The sequence below is a fragment of the Arctopsyche grandis genome, chromosome 10 (genome assembly GCF_051622035.1).
Source record: "Arctopsyche grandis isolate Sample6627 chromosome 10, ASM5162203v2, whole genome shotgun sequence".
NCBI classification, from domain to species: Eukaryota; Metazoa; Arthropoda; class Insecta; order Trichoptera; family Hydropsychidae; genus Arctopsyche; species Arctopsyche grandis.
In genome coordinates this window covers 21725104-21744758 of record NC_135364.1, presented here as the reverse complement: position 1 = coordinate 21744758, position 19655 = coordinate 21725104, and the positions used below count along the sequence as shown (strand labels likewise).

Below are 19655 nucleotides of genomic sequence, written 5' to 3'. Positions count from 1 at the left end.
AGATCTATTAGGTTTCAGCTTCTGGAACCCATACTCCATATCACTGATATTAAATTCAAATACTGACAGAATGAAGGAATGACTTATTTGAAACTTATTATTTGAAGATTGAGTGAATGAGTCTACAAATGCAGATTTAAAATGCTCAGCAAAACCCTTAGCGATATCTTTCGAACCTGAGAACGACTCATCACCATTGAACATCATTGTCAAATTCGAATTGTTATTATGTTTAGAATTTATAAAGTTCCAAAATAATTTTGGGTTTATGGAAATGGAATCTTCACATTTCTTAATGAAGTCAGCGTGACAAATTGAGATCAATTTTTTGGAATGAGAACGCAACTGACAGAATTCAACGTAATCATGTGAGTCCTTAGTGAACTTCCAGCGTTTGTGCAAGTAACATTTACGACTGATGACTACGATTAATTCAGCTGAGAACCAACTAGGAAAAATTCTTCTGGATTTAGGAAATTTTTTGTTAAAGCATTTGTTAAAAGAAGAATGCACAATCCTATTAAATATCTCGACAGCAGCATTCACATCCAAGCACTCGAAAAGATCAATCCACTCCGATTCCAACAAAACAGAATTCAGGCCAGCAAAGTCAACATTATTAAATTTCCAACCATAAAAATCATGATTAACAGAATTACAATTACGATTACTATTGTGCCCAGAATCATTTAACATTAAATGGGAACATGTAGCATCAAAATCAATACTGAGCGTAGGGTGAAACTTATCCTCAGGAACAATAAAACAGGGACTTCAATAAAAATTCTAAAAAATATATTTTCACCAGCCCATAATTATTATTATTACTATTATTTATTATTATTAGACTTATTAGTATTATTATTTATTTATTATTATAATTATTATTATTATTTATTATCAGTAATATTTATATATTTACTTATGTATTTATTTTTTGTTTACTATTTTTCAATACTTTTTTTATTATCTATATATTATTTATATGGGCGTTGGAAATTGCACTATTCTCCTCATCGTCTGGAATAAAAGCCATTATTATTATTATTAAACATTTGTAAAAATCGTAAATTTTATCGATTTTCGAAGGATTTTTTTTAAATTTAAGTTCAGTTTCAGTGTTTTATTTTTTTCAATTCACCTCATCGTATAAATGGAATAATTTAACATTCAAAAAACCACATATGGAATGATCGAAAAACAAGCTGAAACTTTGTCGACGCATTTTAAACGTCAGCATTAGCGCGCTTTCAGTTCATTGTCGATGTTCCTTAAACACCGAAGGCTACGGAAAAGCTCAAGAAGGTTGGACGCCAGCACTGGTTTTAGCATGAAACATCGAAGAGAACGAATCGAAGCGACAAACGAGTAACGACCGTAGGCATTGTGCAGTGAGTGGTGTGGTGTGTGTGAGGTTGGTACAATTGGGGCCCCACCTTGTAAGCAAGTAGACGGTGAAACAGTGCGGGCGCAGCCGCCGCCCAGTCGACATCTCGGAGGCGGACTTCTATCGCCGCAGCCGAGCTTTCGATCGCCCTTGTAAGTCGTTTTCGCCTTCGATCGCCTCTCATTTGACACTTCTTTCACCCCGTCCCCGTCCCCTCACCTACTTTGGCCTCATCTCATCTCACCCGTAGCTCTGGGCTCCGTGTTACTCCGTGTTAGAGTTCAGTGTGCAGTGTTGCTTCACCGCATCACCGCATCACCGCATCGAGACGCGTCCGCCAATTTAACTAACGATGATGTCACTCCCGCCGTCACCGATATAAATACCGACCAACTTAAGCTGATGCACTCTTCGCTCTTCAATCGTCACTCTGATCTCTTGTTCGGTTCCTCGGATCGTTGCGCGTTTCTCAGAGGTTTCCCCTTCGATCGCACCTCCACACTTTCCGACTACCCACTGCTTGTTTTTCGGCATGCTTGTATACAAATCGATGACTCACACATATATATATGCCTATGTGTTATCCTTTTGGAATCTCATTCGTTACTTTATTTTTCTGATTGGTATTTAGAACAATGTGACGCTCTAATTGGAATATGAATGTGGATTCTCGTTTTGACTTTGTATTGACATTTAAAACATTTTATATTGAAGATTTTTGATGAATGAAATTTAATAAAACTGCAACTCAGTTCTGTTGTGCTCATATTAAAAGGTGTTTTACATTTTTTTTTCAAGTACATATGTATAAAATTTGGTATTGATTGCTGCATGTGTGAGTAAAATTGTTTGAAAATCATGTTTCCAAAAAAATGGATGTATTTGAGGATGATCTCTTGTACATGCACAACCAATGAGTGTCGACAAATTGAAACATTTTTTTTTTATTTCATTTCATGCTAACCTTTTGTTCAAAAAACATACACATGCATATATTTTGTGGATAAGTGTTGCTTCTCGAAAATTATTTCTCGAAAAAAATGCCAAATTGATAGTTCTCATTTTTTGAGAAATTTTATAAAACATTTGGTGCTAGTTAAGTATGCGGTCTACCTGCACATATCTACTTTAGTATGCGATCTACCGTCACGTTTTTACTTTAATATGCAGTCTCACTGTCTCAGTTCTCGCGTGTGACACTGAGACTGAATAATACCGACCCTAACAACCCAATCTTAAATGAATAGGGCCAACCTTAACCCTAACCTAGCCTGACCCTTAAATAAATAGGTGTTGACTGCTAAGATATGCTTTTTTTTTTTGTGAAAATATTGATGAAAAAAAAAAACATATCTTAGCAGCCAACGCCTATTTATTTAAGGGTCAGGATAGGTTAGACTAAGTTAAGGTTGGCCCTTTAAAAAACAAAAATTACATTTATAGCGAAAAATAATACACGATGATTACAAATTTAACTTTATTTGTACATTAACGACGGTACATATCTCTTTAAAATATTAAATGAATAGGGCCAACCTTAACTTAACCTAACCTATCCTGACCCTTAAATAAATAGGTGTTGACTGCTGAGATATGTTTTTATTGCTACGATACAAATAAAAAAAAATAAACGAACGCGATTCAAAGGTAGATCGCATGCTAAGGCATACTAAACTAGCACCAAACATTTTTTATTATACACAATTTTTTTTCGAATATTTTCGAAAAGTTTACAACCACTGCTCTTTATAAAGCTGCATGAGAAAGGGCGGGTATATACCTAATGTGCATACTTCTTAGAAGGTTTTAATAAGGGGTCTGGTAATGATGAAAAATTGTTTACAAATTTCTAATTTTCTTTTAATTTCATTTCTAATTTAATTTTCTAAGAAAGTTGTGAAATTATCACATTACTCACGAATCTGGCTTATTGAATAAAAATACTTCCAAATGTATATTTTGTATTTTTAAAAAATGTTTTTAAAGTATGGACATATATTGATTTTACATTTTGTCTGACAATGGCTCGACCTCCTTTGTTTGGACGAATCCTTGAAATGTTACATAAAATTTTAAGGATTCCTTTTCTGGCTGACACATAATAAGTTAGACAAGAATAAATAATAACATAAATGGAACTAACCAATAAGAATAATATTTATGAATAAAAATTATATCATATTTTATTTTTCATTTCAGATATCGAATCTCATCATGTCATATAAAATGTTACTGCACGTTTGCCTTCTTGCGGCAATTTGTCTTTCGTCGATTGATGCTCTGTGTAAGTCAATGTGTCATCACTTAACCACATTGAATCATATATCTATTACAAATATAATTCTATTTAATGCTATCACGATTCTTAAAATATTAACCATGACATAATCAGGCTATGAAGTAATCGTCCTTTATTAAATTTTTAAAGATCAATCGCCGCCCCGAATGATTAAACAACCGTCGACATCCGAATTGCTTTTCCGTGTAGCGGAAAAGGGCAGCGAAGAAAATACTCCGTTTATAATCGAATGCGAAGCCGAAGCAGAGCCACTACCCAAGTATTTACATTTCTACGATTGAATTTTAACACTTTGAGAACGGGGCGAATTTGCGACCTTTCGCAAAACACACTTTGTATCCAAAAAATGGAATAACTTTTTAACTAGAGCATATTTCTACGCGAAACTTGGAGAAGTTAGAGAATATGATATTTTCTAAATTATTAATGTCTAATTTTACAAAGATATTATCTCTTCAAGGGGTGGTTCTGAAATAAATGCACCCTATAAGGTTTTATGTGTTAAATATATGCATATATATATTTTGAACAATTTAACATCTGTGCCGATTGGACAAGTATCTAGTCAATACAAAAAAAATGGGTTAACGAGTTTATGAAGTTTTTACGACTGTTGTCTATAATAGTTGTGTTTTATATAATCATTATTGATATATTTTACTATAACTAAAAAAATACCTAAATATAAAAAAAAAAGTTTTTTTAAAACATCTATAATTTCTTTATAAAATTATTATTTTGAATCAAAATATCAATAATTTTATATTATTTTACTACCGCCATTATGTTTAAAACTGATGAACAAACGGTTGATAAACGTCAAGGACTATCTCGCCGGGCAGATTTAAAACGCGTCTTACACGATATTTTTGCACCATCATATTGGCAGAGGATCCATTTACTTATATTGATGACCAATATGGCAAAGTATGTAAACGATCGGATAAGAGGCAAACTTTTTCCTGAATTGTAATCATTAGAGGTAGGACCGGAAGCGTGCCGTTTATTGTTCAATTGTTGTAAATCGTTTGTAAAAAAAGTTCGGCAAACCTTTAACAAAGCATTTACAACATTTGAACAATATACAGCCCCCTCAGGGTCCGGGCTTTAGACTAATCATACGTGAAACATAAAGGAGGTATGTAATAAAAATTATCACAAAACATACTCGATACCAATACTCGGACTGCGGTGATATTTGAATTAAATAAAAATACAATGAGAATTGAGATCATGTATGTAATTACTAAGAATCAATTGAAATCAATAAAAATCGGTGAAAATTTAAAATAAACCAAAATCTATAGCACAAATTCTTAAAAAATTAAACGTTTTCTTTTTGTTCGATATGTCGGTGAAATTTAAAAAATATGATCATTTTTTTTTCGAAATAATATTATATAAACCCCAATTGAGACATATTTTGTCTTAAAACAAAATATTATAGCGCGTATAAGTGTGTGATCCCATCTCAAAGTGCGCAGTATCGACGACGTGGATTCCGCGTTCCCCGTCGCTAACGAGTTAATATAAAATTTATTTATATAATATGATTTTTTCTTTAATGTATTTTAGATATCGATGGATTAAAAATGGTAAAAACTACGATTGGCAAGCGTACGATGACCGTATATCTCAACAGCCAGGTAGAGGGACTTTGATCATTTCCAAGCCTCTGGATGAAGATCTTGGACAGTATCAATGCTTCGCCGAGAACGAATGGGGCACGGCCACTTCGAATTCGGTGTTTGTACGCAAAGCTGAATTGAACTCTTTCAAGAACCAAGAGCAGAAGGTCGTCGAAGCTCAGGAAGGTGATCCGTTCAAATTGACGTGTCAACCACCAGACGGTTGGCCGAAACCATCCGTGTATTGGTTCGTTCAACCGGGAAGTTTGAGCATAAAGGCGATCAACAACTCTCGAATCACGCTGGATCCTGAAGGAAATCTGTGGTTTTCTAACATTACTCGCAGTGACGGCAGCGATGACTTTACGTACACTTGTGCCGCTACTTCCATCGCTCGAAGCGAATATAAACTCGGTAATAAAATTGTACTTAAAGTAAAATCATCAGGAATCTCTTCATCTCAGAGCAAACGAGAACCCACACAACAGTATGTCAGTAGAAGAAATGAAGTTGCTTACCGTGGAGGAGATGCAAATCTTTATTGTATCTTCGGAGGAACGTAAGTTGTTGAGTTTATTATGAATTGCGATTAATTCTTTTTGTATATTAAATAATATTTTTAATTTAATTTTTTAGCCCATTGCCTGAAGTAATATGGAGTAAAGGTGGACTTCCATTGAAAGCATCAGATAGAATCATTCAAGAGGATTATGGAAAGCGTATTAAGATTAAGGGATTGAATTTTGACGATAAAGGAAGTTATACATGCGATGTCAGCAACGGTGTTGGTTCAGCAAAATCTTATTCCATTAATCTTGATATTCTTGGTAAATATTTCTATATTATTTTTTTTCAAAATTATGTATATAAACATAATTTTTCGTAATGGAACAAACATAAAAGTAAACCCACAAAATGTTGTGCATATAGCATACAAGTTCTACAATGCTTTTTTTTCATTGAATTTTAGCTGTTCCGTATTTTACTGTTGAACCCGAGATTCAAAATCCAGCCGAAGAGGAAGACGTTGAATTGAAGTGTGAGGCTTCAGGAGTTCCGCCACCTGAAATCAAATGGATATACAATGGAAAACCGATATCAGAAGCTCCTCCGAATTCCCGACGTATTGTCAGCTCTAATAGCATTCTTATCAAGAACGTTAACAAAAAGGATACTGCAAATTACGGTTGTAACGCAACAAATTCTCTTGGATATGTCTATAAAGATGTCTTCGTTAATGTCTTGGGTATGTATATTTATATTTTGTCAGAATTGACTTACTTTGTATTTTTCATACATATTTTTACAATACTGTGTAAATAATTCTAGCTCTTGCACCTGAAATTACTGAACCCCCAAAGGATGTCGTTACAGTGAATGATCGCAATGTAGTAATGACTTGTCATGTATTTGGAGCTCCGAAACCTTTGGTGAAATGGTTACGTGCTGGAAAAGAATTAACTGGTGGTCGTTATACGGTCAACACTACCGGCGATTTGCACATTGCTAATGTTGCTTACGCTGATGCTGACGTTTACACGTGTCACGCTGCTAACAAATTGGGTGCTATAAGTGCAAATGCAACCCTCACTGTAAAAAGTATTTATATTCACCTTAACATCAGTATTAATTGTTTAAATCATTTAAAGCTTCTCTATTGTAATATTGCGTTTTTGTCTTCAGAACGTACTCGTATAATGGACTTTCCTGAAGATTACGAAGTTGTAGCAGGGGCTCAAGCCACTTTCAGATGCAACGCTGATACAGACGAAAGTTTGACCTTAGTAATTGACTGGCTGCACAAAAATCAACAAATCGATTTCGATACCGAGTCTCGATTTATTCAAACGAATGATTATTCACTGACTATATCAAAAGCGAACGAACTGGATTCGGGTATTTTCACATGTCGTGCAAGGACTGAACTCGATCAAGACACTGCTCAAGCTACATTGATCGTACAAGGTATGCACTCATATCAAGGACACATGTTGGATGAAATCTGTTCGTATATTTAATCTTTTAATATTTTCAGATAAACCAAACGCTCCTGATCTTGTGTCTATTCAGTGTAATAGCCGCGATGCTAGTATAAGATGGAATCCTACTGGTGATAACCGTGCGCCAATTTTGCGTTATATTATTCAATACAATACCAGTTTCACACCTGATAGTTGGGTCGTGGCTTATGATGAAGTGCCTGCCACGGACAGCACATACAGTGTTTATCTAAATCCCTGGGCTAATTATACGTTCAGAGTTGTGGCCGTAAACAAAGTAGGACCGTCTTCACCATCGCAACACTCTGATGTGTGCTCGACTCAACCGGATGTTCCTTATAAAAATCCCGACAGAGTCGAAGGCAAAGGATCTGAACCCAACAATCTTGTCATTTCATGGACGGTGTGTGTTACAAACGTGCAAAATTTTAAACTGAAAGTATGTGTTTTCTTAATAAATAATTATTGCTTGTTTTAGCCGATGCCTGAAATCGATCACAATGCTCCGAGATTCCAATATCGCGTTAGTTGGAAGCGTGACATACCCGGAGAAGATTGGAATTCTGAAGACATTTTTGATTGGAAGCAGTCGGAGCTGCTTATTCGCGATCAACCCACTTTCCAGCCCTACAAAATTAAAGTGGTAGCGATGAATGAAATGGGCGAGGCCAATGTTACGCCTGTGGAAATTGTTGGATATTCAGGCGAAGATAGTCCATTGGAAGCACCGGGAAATTTCACTTTAGTCCGAGTAACCGGAAGCACTACAGCTCTGCTGAGTTGGAATCACGTTTCAGAGCAATCCGTACGTGGACATTTCAAAGGTTATAAAATTCAAACATGGACCGATAAAGGCACTGAGAGCAGCTTGAGGGAACTTCAAGTCATGCCTGATGCTAATCTAACTCTCGTAACAAATTTGGTGCCTTTTAGCAAAAATTATGCTCGAATCTTAGTTGCCAACGGACGATTCAATGGCCCATTCAGCAATACGTTGAGCTTTGAAACACCAGAAGGCACTCCAGGTACGGTACAATCTTTAGAAGCGTACCAAATGGGAACATCAGCTCTGTATCTCGTTTGGAAGAAGCCCGAGCAGCCCAACGGAATACTGAACGGGTATAGAATTTTCTATCAGAATATTACCGGTACAGCTGCTGGACTGGAAATAGAGAGGACTCCTCCGATAAATGATCCTAGACAGCAACGGGCTAAACTTGCCAATCTGCAACCGAATACAAAGTATAGGCTGACGATTAAAGCTACCACGAAATCGGGAGACGGTGAGCCTTATTTCATCGAAGCGAGGACGCGATCTGGAGCAGCCTTGGAACCTGAAAAGCCAAATTTCAAAGTTGCCATAGTACCTTCTAACGAGCCGTCATTGGTTAGCGCTCGTGTTACATGGATACCATCATTGGAAGGTCGATCTGGATCTCACTTTTACGTGAATTACAGAGTCAAAGGCGAACTGAATTACAAGACGTCGGATCCGGAATTGAACGATGATTTTATCAACGTTAGAGGATTAGAGCTCGGAAAAGTTTACCAAATCGCCGTTGTCGCCGTCGATGGCGAATATCAGAAAGTAGGCGATGTTCAAGAAATCGATACGTCTGGAGTTGGTAATGTCTCGTTCATTTTTATTATTATTCTCATATTGTTTAATATTTTGAAGTGTTTTCACGATTGATTTATTTTGTAGAAGGACCTATCATTCGGCCTCAAGAGAACGTTGCCACGGCTGGTTGGTTTATTGGAATGATGCTCGCGATTGCTTTCTTACTTCTCGTTTTGATTTTGGTGTGTGTGATCAAGCGTAATCGTGGAGGAAAGTATGATGTGCACGATAGAGAGCTCGCTAATGGCCGACGAGACTATCCAGATGAGGGAGGTTTCCACGAATATTCTCAACCGTAAGTGTCATCGTATTTATAATGACATTTTATATGTATTCGTCGGAATCATAGATGCTATTCTGTTTTTTAGTTTGGACAATAAATCTAGACATTCGATGAGTAGTGGACTAAAACCTGGACACGAGAGCGATACAGACTCGATGGCAGAGTATGGGGAAGGTGAAACAGGTACATGATTTCTATATTTCCTACGCGAAAGCCTTATTGTGAGTAGTCACTAGGCAACGGTGGTTTTATAACTGATATCAGGAGCGATTAGTTGATGTATGTACATATGTTTTTGAGGTCATTGCTAAGAGTGCCAGATATCGATTGGATGACCTCCAAATACTTTGAACCAACATAGATATGTACACACTATATATGTATATATATAATATATACATACTGTTCTTCTTCAAAAATGTTTTATTGTATCCATTATTTTATGTTTTTCATTTTGTTTTTTTTGTTTATTTATTTTTCGTTGATAATTTCTTTATGTAGCTGGTATGAATGAAGATGGTTCATTCATAGGACAGTATGGAAGGAAAAGAAAAGCACCTCCCGGAACCGGACAACCTGATTCAGCTTCTCAGGGTTTCGCAACACTCGTCTAGAAGTCATTCAAACCGTCCAAAATTTAATATTTTTTCATTATTATTTTAAGGTATTTTTTTTATTTTTTATTTTTTTCATAATATTTGGGAAAGGTGGAGGTTAGCATAGTCGGTTGACCCAATTTTATATCTTCCCATGATGCCATTTTTGGGTTGCCCCAGAGTGACATCTATGTATTGTATTAAATTTGTATATATGTATGTATATCTCACGAGTGGCGACTCGTGAGAATTCACCGTGGCGGGGCTGCAGAGATGAATTGGGCTGTAGTAGCTCGTTGATGGAATGATAACAATAATAGTATGCATATGTACTATACTGATAGGGCTGCAGCCCGCAGCCCACATAAGCGGCAAAAATGGCATGCATATGTGCTATAATGGGAGAGCTGCAGCTCCTCAGCCTATATGGTCGAACCGCCACTGATATATATATATATATATATATATAACTAGTGTTGTACCCGATGACATATCATTACATGGGTGTTAAAAAAATTAAAAGAAATGTGTCGGTTCGATATGCACGCGGTCGAATTTTTTTCAAATACCTTTTAAATATATTTAATTTAATTGTTTAATATGAAAAAAAAAATGGTAAAAACCACCTACCTATGTACCTACATGTAAACAATATAAAACGCCAATAGAAAAATTAATTAATTAATTAAATAAATTTTCAATAGATAGCGGAAAATTATCTGCCAAGTGGAAATATCGGTAGCAAATAGTATATATAGAAGTTTTTTATTGTATTCGTATATATGTACGTTTTGGCAGTGGTTTAGCTGTGACATGTATGTCGAATCGAAACGACTATTATAGTACAGCGAGCGTTATCTCAGACAGAATAGCGATATTATATACATATATGATGATTTAAATCATATTCGAATAGTGGGTAGAATGGTTTTTGTCAATTTGATTAGGAACCGTTTCAACAATGAATTCAGCTAAATCTTCAAACTGATAGAAAAAAGAGTCACAAATATCTAAGTCTGACCAGCAGCACCGCAGAAATGCTCGGAATAAATTCTTTTCAATTGAGGTCAACCCAAGGGATAGAACCCGGCAACCTCTCGGTTGTTAGCATTAACGCAACTACCAAGCTACGTGCTGGATATTTGATTATATTTTTATTTATTTATTTTTATATATTATAAAACGGTTGAAATTTATGAAAATAATTTTTCTTTACTTTATTATATTATTCAATGTGTAATTAAAGGCTGGAGTATTGGCTTTGGTTTTTTGTTCGCTGCTTTGTGATCTTTTCAAAATCTATTTGTATTTTTTCAGGTCGTTTTACTGAAGATGGATCTTTCATCGGTCAATATGTTCCGGGTGCCATGAAACCTTTATCCGGAGGTCTTGGTCCTGTGTCCAGTGCTCCGTTATCACCTAACGCTTCACACACTTCAGTTCATTCTCCCACTAACACTCAACGCCCGACATATGTTTAATTTTTTTCATCAAAGCTTGCTTCACCGGTGTCGCCTTTGAATTAATTGGAACACTTATATTTTTTGGGATTGTTTGTTTGAGATTTGTGTTTATTTTTTATAGTTTTTTTTTTTTTTTACTCGCCGTGGACTTTGTTCTATGTAGACGAGTAAAATATACATACAAACCGTTAATATTTGCTGAATTATATTTTTTTTAAGTTTGTTAATAGTTCAACATTGTATAATTTATGTTTATTATTTTATTATTTAATATTACGTTACGTATGTGTACAATCGACATTCCTTTTTAATCATACAACACGATCATACGCGTGCGCACACTCACTGACGGAACTGCAATAAAACTGTTGTCCGATGCACCATTTAGGGAACGGTGGCGTTTGTGTGCACGTGCGTTCACCCGTATGTAGGTGTTTGTGCGAGTGCATGTGTGTGCGAATGAGAGCTTGTAAGGAAAGTGAACTCTTATAATTAATATAAGTCTGTTAAAACTTCAACTTTTTACTCTAAAGTTATCAACTATTTACTTTGTAGGTCACCAATCAATGACTTTGTTATTAATTATCCATCTATAAGATTATCCAATCCTACCGTAATCTGGTAATGACGATTGCTCAAATACATACTTTTCACACTTTGAAATTGAAAATGTTCTCGGCACAAAACAGTATAAACATCAACCGTTGCTATACGTTTGATTTGGTTTGTTAAATGTTGTTCTGATAAATAATTATAATATCATATACGAAAAGTAGAGCAGATAAAATGTTAGAAAAATCACTATTTTTGACATGACATCTAGGGTAGGATTTCAATTGTATTTTTGAGATTTGAATAGGAATTTAATATCAAGAAATTGAAGCCTAAATTTGCTGTGTATCATTGATGGAATGCAGATATAAATATTTTTATTCTATAGATGACTATATTTGCAACATTGTTGGTGCTCTTAAGGGATATAATTGGTTATATCATGCTTTTTTGACTGTATGTATTTCATTTCCAACATCTCAGGGTATTGCTGGTGTGCAATATTCATTGTATTAGATAGTCAATTATTAATAAGAAATTTTGACTTATGTATTCATCATCTTTTTGAATATTGCTTTTGTGTTGTCTTTATAAGTGTACGCTCTGCACTTTTTGTGACATTTATTCAAATATTAATCACTATATCTTACCAGTTAGACGTTAGGCTTTTAGATGTTTAGATGATGGTAGTTAATGTACACGTTGATGTACATTTTTAATATGACCATTTTTGTCTTTGACACAATATTTAATATATGTTATTTATTATTTTCTCTTATCAATTTTATGCTATGGTAATTATGAAATCGCATTTTATTGTTGCACGAGGAAAAGGGTAGTTGTTGTTTCATTAACAGGGTTTTAATGGTTTAAATAGTGTTCTCATGTTCATGTTAGACTCCTATCACATATAACAATGGATGGATGTACAAAAATTTTAATCTCATTTTTCGTTTGGAAATTTTTACTTAACGAAAGAGAAAAAAAAGGATCTGCGTGGCCGTTAACTATCCGGCAGCTTGTTTTACAATTGAAATTGTATTTATAGTGAAGTATATGCTATTAAATGAAACTTAAGTTTTTCAATAACTCTAAATTAATATTGATATTATTTTTGAATCGTGTTTTTTAGCTTTTATACAAGAATACATCTTTCTAAATTTTACTGAACTGCTGATTTTCTATGTGAATTTTTAATTGGCGTCATTAATTTTTGATTAAAAGAAATTTTAAATATGCATTTAAAATATTTTCTTGTTATTGTACAGATTGTATTGCTATTTATATATTTAGAATATATGAAGTTAGATTTAAGGGCTTTGATTTTTCTATTTTTACCTGTAGATGGCGTCGTATAACTGAAAAATTGATATTGTTCACTGGGTCCAAAAAAAATGATGGTCCAAGTGACTAACACTGCCATAAGAATTATTTGCCATCACTACTAGATTCTCTCATTATGTGTTCATTTTTCTACTTGTAATGTTTCGGTAAGAGGTCTCTCTCTATATTTAAAATATCAATTATATAAAATTATTCTGGCAGATCTGATTTTCGAATCTAAATTTTATAAATACTTTTAAGGATTTTAAAGTTTAAGAATACGATATTAAAAAAAAAAAAAAATAGTTTGCATACCATATGCTATTTTTGTGAAGTAGCTTATACACTTAAATCACGACATTACCTTTAATTGTGTTGAATATATAAATAAATATTATATTTAATGGAGAATTTCTCGTTTGCATACTACAATGAATTTATTGAATATATGTATTTCAAGTCAATAAAGTATACATTTGATGATTATCGTCAAATTGGCGGTGACTCAATCTAAGTACGTACATAGTATTTTATAAAAAAATTCAACAATAAAAATTGTAGCAGAGCTATTGTTCCATTTTCTTCATAACATTACATACATAAATAAAAGACCACATGGATCTGTATATTTGGACACATCGTATTATATGTAGTTATCGTATCATGAAGCTAGTTCTACAAGTGTCTTATTTTTAATTCTTTACTTTATTCATAAATGTAAAGGTTGTTTCAGTACTCTCACTAATTTATGTATTATTTTTTTAAATTAATGTAGAATTTTATACATTATTTATGTAAGAAGTGTATTTGACGAATTTTTTTTGCAAATATTTGATATGCGTGATTTTACTTTTGTATTGTATCTATTATATATCCTCACTATTTTATTATTTTTTATTTGTAATGCACAAAGTGCCTTAAAGAAGGCATTTTAATGGAACATTTAAAATCATAAAAAAAATGGTCACATTAAAGCAATTTTTTTATGTTTTTATTTTGTTATTATTGTGAAATCATCATCGATATTATCATCAATTACGTCCAGCACAATGTGGCATTTATTTTGCTCGAATCATTGTTAATCGTATAAGTTTCAATTGATGTTTTTTTTTTATAAGTTAATTCATATACATTATTCATACATGTATCGTGTGAAACGATAAATCGTACGAGATATAATGGTTAAGCGCTAAATAAGTGTGCAAATTGAATATTTTTATTTGAAGCGCTTAATGTGTAAACATTGCTGAAATAATATTTTGAATAAACGAAATGTATATGTATTTATTTGTGAGTTTTATTTCTATGCATCCAGAGAAATACATTTTGACAGATTATCATTTGTTTATTTTATAGATGCAGAAACAAAAGAATATTTTTTTAATAACTATTTCATACAATGTTATATTAAATTCGATATCGATGTTCATGGAAATATGTTATATAACACTCGATAAATTCATTAACAGATTACAGGATTACTTATATTCTTACCCTCCAAAAATGTTGCTACAAAAACTGCACGGCAGAGTTTGTTCATTGTTTGCTTATTTTTGCTAAACTTCGACTCTCTCTCTCTCTCGTCTCTCTTCGATGGCTCACTTTTAGACGATACTTTTGCTAACAATGACCATTCTATGCATAAAAATGAATAAATAATAATAACAACAAATTAATGACCAATGTGACCTGATAGGTTACCCCAATGCGTCACACCAGTCCCACAAAAGGCAAACACGAAAAATAACAAATTAGAAATCATTCACCTCATTCAAATAGACTCGTGTTGAATCTCATGAAACTGATCAGTTCATCAACATGAAAATCAAACAGGTCCAAATGCTCATCTATTACTTTGTCAAGCTGAACGGTAGATTATTATTATACATGCATATGTGTATCTTACAGTCCAAGTGTACATTTAGTTTGTTCGTGAACACACTAGTTTTGTTCATACACAAACCAATCTGGCCAGTTATAATGTACAGAAAAGAACAAATTGACAAACTAGTTGGTTAATGCACATACTATTAGGCATAAGTTTAAGTATTCTTAATCGTAGAGCCCATCCTCTATGTATTATATATACATATGCTTACCCTGGGTTGCAGTGTTTCAAAAACAAGCGCACAGGAATTATAGCAACGTTGTAATGCGGTTTCCATGGGATTCCTCTTTTAAATACAATTACAGACCGTGTATGTTCAATATATTGAGACCGTACATGTTCGATTCGTTGGGTATGCGAGAAGTCGCACGTGTTGTCAGAATCCGTGTTATCGGGGGGGCAACTGCAGTGGTGACTCGTCTATATGGGCTGTGGGGCTACAGCCCTCCCAGTATAGTACAAATGCATGCTATTTTTGTCTGCATTTGATCACTGGTATAGTCAACGAGCTACTACAGCCCGATTTATCTCTGCAGCCCCCTCCCTCTCTATGAATTCTCACGATCCGCCACTGGTCATCTGTATATGTAGGTCTGTTACCGAGAGTTGACGCGAACAAATGCGCTTGAACAAATGTCTGTGAATAGGTGTATAGCATGGTGTCACACTGCATTCAATAATAAAAAGACGCTGTCTCTTTCGCAAGCATTTGTGCGAGTATGAGAACGCGCCAACTCTCAGTAACTGACATGTACTTGGCGTTTTGATATCTCAAAGGTTTTGACACATTAAAGTTTCGTGTGACGACATGCGTCTATTTGAAGATAGGTTTTGAATGCTAGGACTTAAACTATAGTTCGTGTATGAACAAACTGGTGTGATCACTTGTAATGTTGAATTTTATTCTTTTGACGATTGAAATAAGCAAAAATATAGTTTATTATCGCCCAATTTGGGGCGATTCTATTTTGAGATCTTTATTAAGAAAGCTATAAATATTGAAACATATAAAGTGTGTCGTAAATATACTATTAAATACTTAATGAACAGGTATTAATTTTTATACGTTACAAAATTCATATAAAAATGCGTTTAAAGCAAAACTTTTTAAAAAGCATATTTTATATGGACAATTCTGGTATCATGTAAATGTCATCATTGGAAATAATTTCAATTTGAACTTTTTCATGCAACTTCATATGACTGTTCAGTGTGCCTTTTTGCCTAAACGCCTTGTTACAAACGGCACACACATGATCTTTAACATTGTTGTGAATTTTCATGTGCACTTGCAAAGTTCTGCGTCTTGCAAAAGTTTTACTGCATACACTGCAATGGAAATTCTTAACACCGGTGTGCATCGTCATATGTTCTTTCAATTCGTAAGCGGAATAGAAGCAGCTGGGACACTCCTGACATTTATGATTTCTTTCTAGTAAGTGATATTTCTTCGTATGCTCCGACAGATGACTCGACGACGAAAATTCTTTGGGACAAAGTGTACACTTGTGCATACGCGGTGCGACATTGTGAACCTTGTGCAAATGTCTCACCCGGGCGATGTAGCTGGTAAACCTCTCCGAGCACTGTGGACAGCTGAAGACGAGTTTCGATATGTGTCGTTGGACGTGTTTTCGCAGATTGATATTACCCTTCACGGTTTTATTGCATATTTCGCATGTTTGCAAACTCTGGTTCTCGTGTAGCAGAATGTGAGATCGGACACTGTGTCTAGTCGCGCAACGAAACCCGCAAATGTGACAAACGTATTTAGTGAAATGAATGGACATGTGACGGACGAGTGCCATGTGATATGGGAATGTCTCATTGCATACTTTGCACGTGACGTCATTCTTATTTAACTTAAACGGTTTATCAAATTTGGTTATTGCATAGGTGTGGTCGTTATGTTCCACAATTTCTTCTATGATTCTGTTATGTTTCGGTGAAAATTCTAATATATTTTCAGTACAATCATTTATTTTCTTTTTACTGCTGGATTTATTAGCTTTATTCTTAAGTGCTTTACCTTTTTTACTATTACTGTGCAAAACTTTTTTTCCGTGACTTCTAACATTAGATTGTTTGATATTTGAATCGAGCTTAATACGCTTAGAAGACCTTTCGTTATCATTTTTATTACATGATTTGGTTCTTTTAGTTTTACTATTCGGACCCACTCTGTTACTTTTTTGTTTAAATTGTGTCTCTGGTATATTGTTATAGAATGGTGGACAAAATTTTTCGTTATAAATATCTGTAGAGTGCTCATCATTGATTTTATCACTAGAAAAGTCTTCATCATCGATAATAGAAAGAAGTTCACTAGTTTGAGAGATATCCTTATGATGAGAATTGCATTTGATAAAATCTGAAAACACATATGAAATTAGTAACGATATAAATTTTTAATTTGATATTCTTAAACTAAATAAAGTCTTCAAAGCTATATATTGGCCAGATCTCTAGCATATGAATATTGGCTAAGAGATTGTGATCAAGAATACAGATATCTGAAATGAGATGTCTTCAGAGTACTAGAAGGTATTTTAAGAGAAAAGCGCCGAGACATATATATTATATATACATATAGAAGGAAGTGTTGAGCTCTTGATTCTGTAGATTGAAAAATGCCAGTTAATTTGGTTGGGACGTTTATTGAATATCCAAGGAAAAAATTCAATTCGGAGACCAAGATGATATAGTTAAGTACTGTTGCGTAGGGGTGGGTTGAGGATCCAAATGAAAGACTGATTCAGGAGGTCCACACAAAGCCAGCGCTCGTTCCAGAATGAATCTGATATAGCCTAAGTACCTCCTTAAAAAAGGAAGGTCACTCACTACAGCTTCCTCGATCTGTTTGTTTCTCCATTTTTTAGGCACCTACAGTTTCAAGTGTCACGCTTTCGCGGTCACACGCTCTCAGGGTTCTAGGAATTCTGCCGACCACTTAGGGCCCCGCTAAGGAGACCAATTTGGGGGTCTCCATTGTTAGCCCCCGAATGCACTTTAGGCGGCTGATAATCCCCACGTTACAGTACTTTGAGTAATACTTCTTCTAGATTAAGAAGACGCCATTGGGTTGGTCCAACTTTGACTCTAATGGATTCACGAAAAAATCTAGGTAGTATAATTTTTCGAAAATTGAAGACCGGTCTATCAAACATGACCTGTAACCAATTCTGAATATGTTATTTGAAAAGCTTACTTTCTTGGAAGAAGTCACGTGCAATTTCTAATTGAATACGTAGTAATAAAGCTTCCCTGAGTCGCATTACGCAAACATCACAAATTAAATACGAGTTGTTTTCAAAATTATCGTTTTCGGCTATTATCTGAAAACAAATATGCCATAAATATAAATAATAAAATAAGTTTGCATGTTAATTTATCTCATGTTTTCTCTGATGAAACTAAACCACATAAATAATTTTTGACATCCTTCTTGAATTTTGTCAAAAAATTACACGTGTTATTTAATTTCACTCGACAAACATACTTCCAATTAGTCTTTCAATATTTGTGCTAAGTAAATTTTGAATATTGTATGAAAATATGGTGTACCTGAAAACCGTAACATTGTTGTATCATATCAGCATATATCTCGGTGTCTCCGTGTTTCTGATTAGGTAGCATTAGACTATTGAGATCAGTTTCTCGTAAACAGCAGCAGCATATTAAAGCTTCAGCTCGAATACCGGGCGCCATGTTAGACTTACTTTATATATATATGACTACTGTCAACGTCAAAAAGTGTCAGCTATATCAACTGTCAAAAAATTATTGGCCTAAACACTTACATATGTATCCAACTTTAAGCCTACAATGTTCACGAATTTATTGTTGAAATTTTAAATCGAATACTTTAAATAGATAATTTTCTTATTATTTTACTGTTGCGTATATATTAAAAATATATCTATAAAAAATGTGTTGTATTTTTTTTTTAATTGGGAAGGAGATTATAACGCTTGACTTTAGAGTAAAAAATAAGTACACCATTATATATATTTGACAGTGAAATAATTAGTGATATTTTCTCAATTAATACTGGAATAAATTGCTATATTACGAATAAACTGATTATATCGCACATTGCGATCGCGCACACGACAATAGCTGCCACAAAAAAACTCTTGATTTCGGAATATCCGATACTTGAGTTCTCATTAGTATAGTTAACTCTCGATGGATGGAATTTTTTGGAGTCAGATGTTTGGTGATCGAGACTTTGACATGTGCGAGATCGCTTTGCGCGGAATTTAAAGTAAACAAATAATGCTAGCAGGATTATTTGTTTATCTTGTGTAAATTCATAAATATGTTTATACCTAATAGCGCTCTATTTACTTGTATTATGAATCTACTTATATTTCAAATTAAAACCAAAATTTAAAGGTGTTATCTCATTACCATAAATGTTAAAATTTAGACTTTGTGCAATTTTAAACCATGGTTTACTTTAGTAAGTTAATTTAAATTATATTAGAATTCTCACAAATAATATATTTATACGTAAATTAATATAAGACTTATTTAAATATGTTATTATTCAGATAAAAGTTACATATAAATAAAAAAAAATATTATACATAGTCACTTATCATAATTTTCT

At 33.9% G+C, this 19655-nt stretch overlaps 2 protein-coding genes across 3 annotated transcripts; one reads left to right on the top strand and one right to left on the bottom strand.

Moving 5' to 3' along the window:
* Positions 1-1467: 1467 nt before the first annotated feature.
* On the top strand, positions 1468-14438 carry Nrg (Neuroglian). Of its 2 annotated transcripts, none has more exons than XR_013261115.1 (14): positions 1468-1539; positions 3587-3671; positions 3816-3945; positions 5262-5873; positions 5951-6141; positions 6285-6560; positions 6644-6913; positions 6998-7279; positions 7350-7717; positions 7793-8939; positions 9020-9230; positions 9304-9401; positions 9720-9882; positions 11132-14438. XR_013261115.1 is itself a non-coding variant. In XM_077440128.1 (14 exons), the coding sequence occupies exons 2-14, from the start codon at positions 3602-3604 to the stop codon at positions 11293-11295; spliced, it is 3882 nt and encodes a 1293-aa protein (XP_077296254.1). In that variant the 5' UTR covers positions 1468-1539; positions 3587-3601; the 3' UTR covers positions 11296-13434. The 2 variants fall into 2 exon arrangements, 1 of the variants encoding a protein (XP_077296254.1); XM_077440128.1 differs by having other exon boundaries at positions 9720-9779; positions 11129-13434.
* LOC143918313 (uncharacterized) lies at positions 14166-18834 on the bottom strand. Its single transcript, XM_077440129.1, has 3 exons — positions 18605-18834; positions 18249-18375; positions 14166-17411 (listed from the first exon to the last, which is right to left on the bottom strand). Exons 1-3 carry the CDS (start codon positions 18746-18748, stop codon positions 16162-16164), a joined length of 1521 nt encoding a protein of 506 aa, XP_077296255.1. The 5' UTR covers positions 18749-18834; the 3' UTR covers positions 14166-16161.
* Positions 18835-19655: the final 821 nt, after the last annotated feature.

Excerpts from the sequence above, each read along its gene's own strand:
- Nrg (XM_077440128.1), top strand. The coding sequence starts at position 3,602 with ATGTCATATAAAATGTTACTGCACGTTTGCCTTCTTGCGGCAATTTGT. Across the intron at positions 6,142-6,284 it reads CATTAATCTTGATATTCTTG|CTGTTCCGTATTTTACTGTT; the intron begins GTAAATATTTCT and ends ATTGAATTTTAG. Across the intron at positions 9,231-9,303 it reads TTCCACGAATATTCTCAACC|TTTGGACAATAAATCTAGAC; the intron begins GTAAGTGTCATC and ends TCTGTTTTTTAG.
- LOC143918313 (XM_077440129.1), bottom strand. The coding sequence starts at position 18,748 with ATGGCGCCCGGTATTCGAGCTGAAGCTTTAATATGCTGCTGCTGTTTA. Across the intron at positions 18,376-18,604 it reads AACAATGTTACGGTTTTCAG|ATAATAGCCGAAAACGATAA; the intron begins GTACACCATATT and ends ATTTGTTTTCAG. Across the intron at positions 17,412-18,248 it reads ACGTGACTTCTTCCAAGAAA|ATTTTATCAAATGCAATTCT; the intron begins GTAAGCTTTTCA and ends ATGTGTTTTCAG.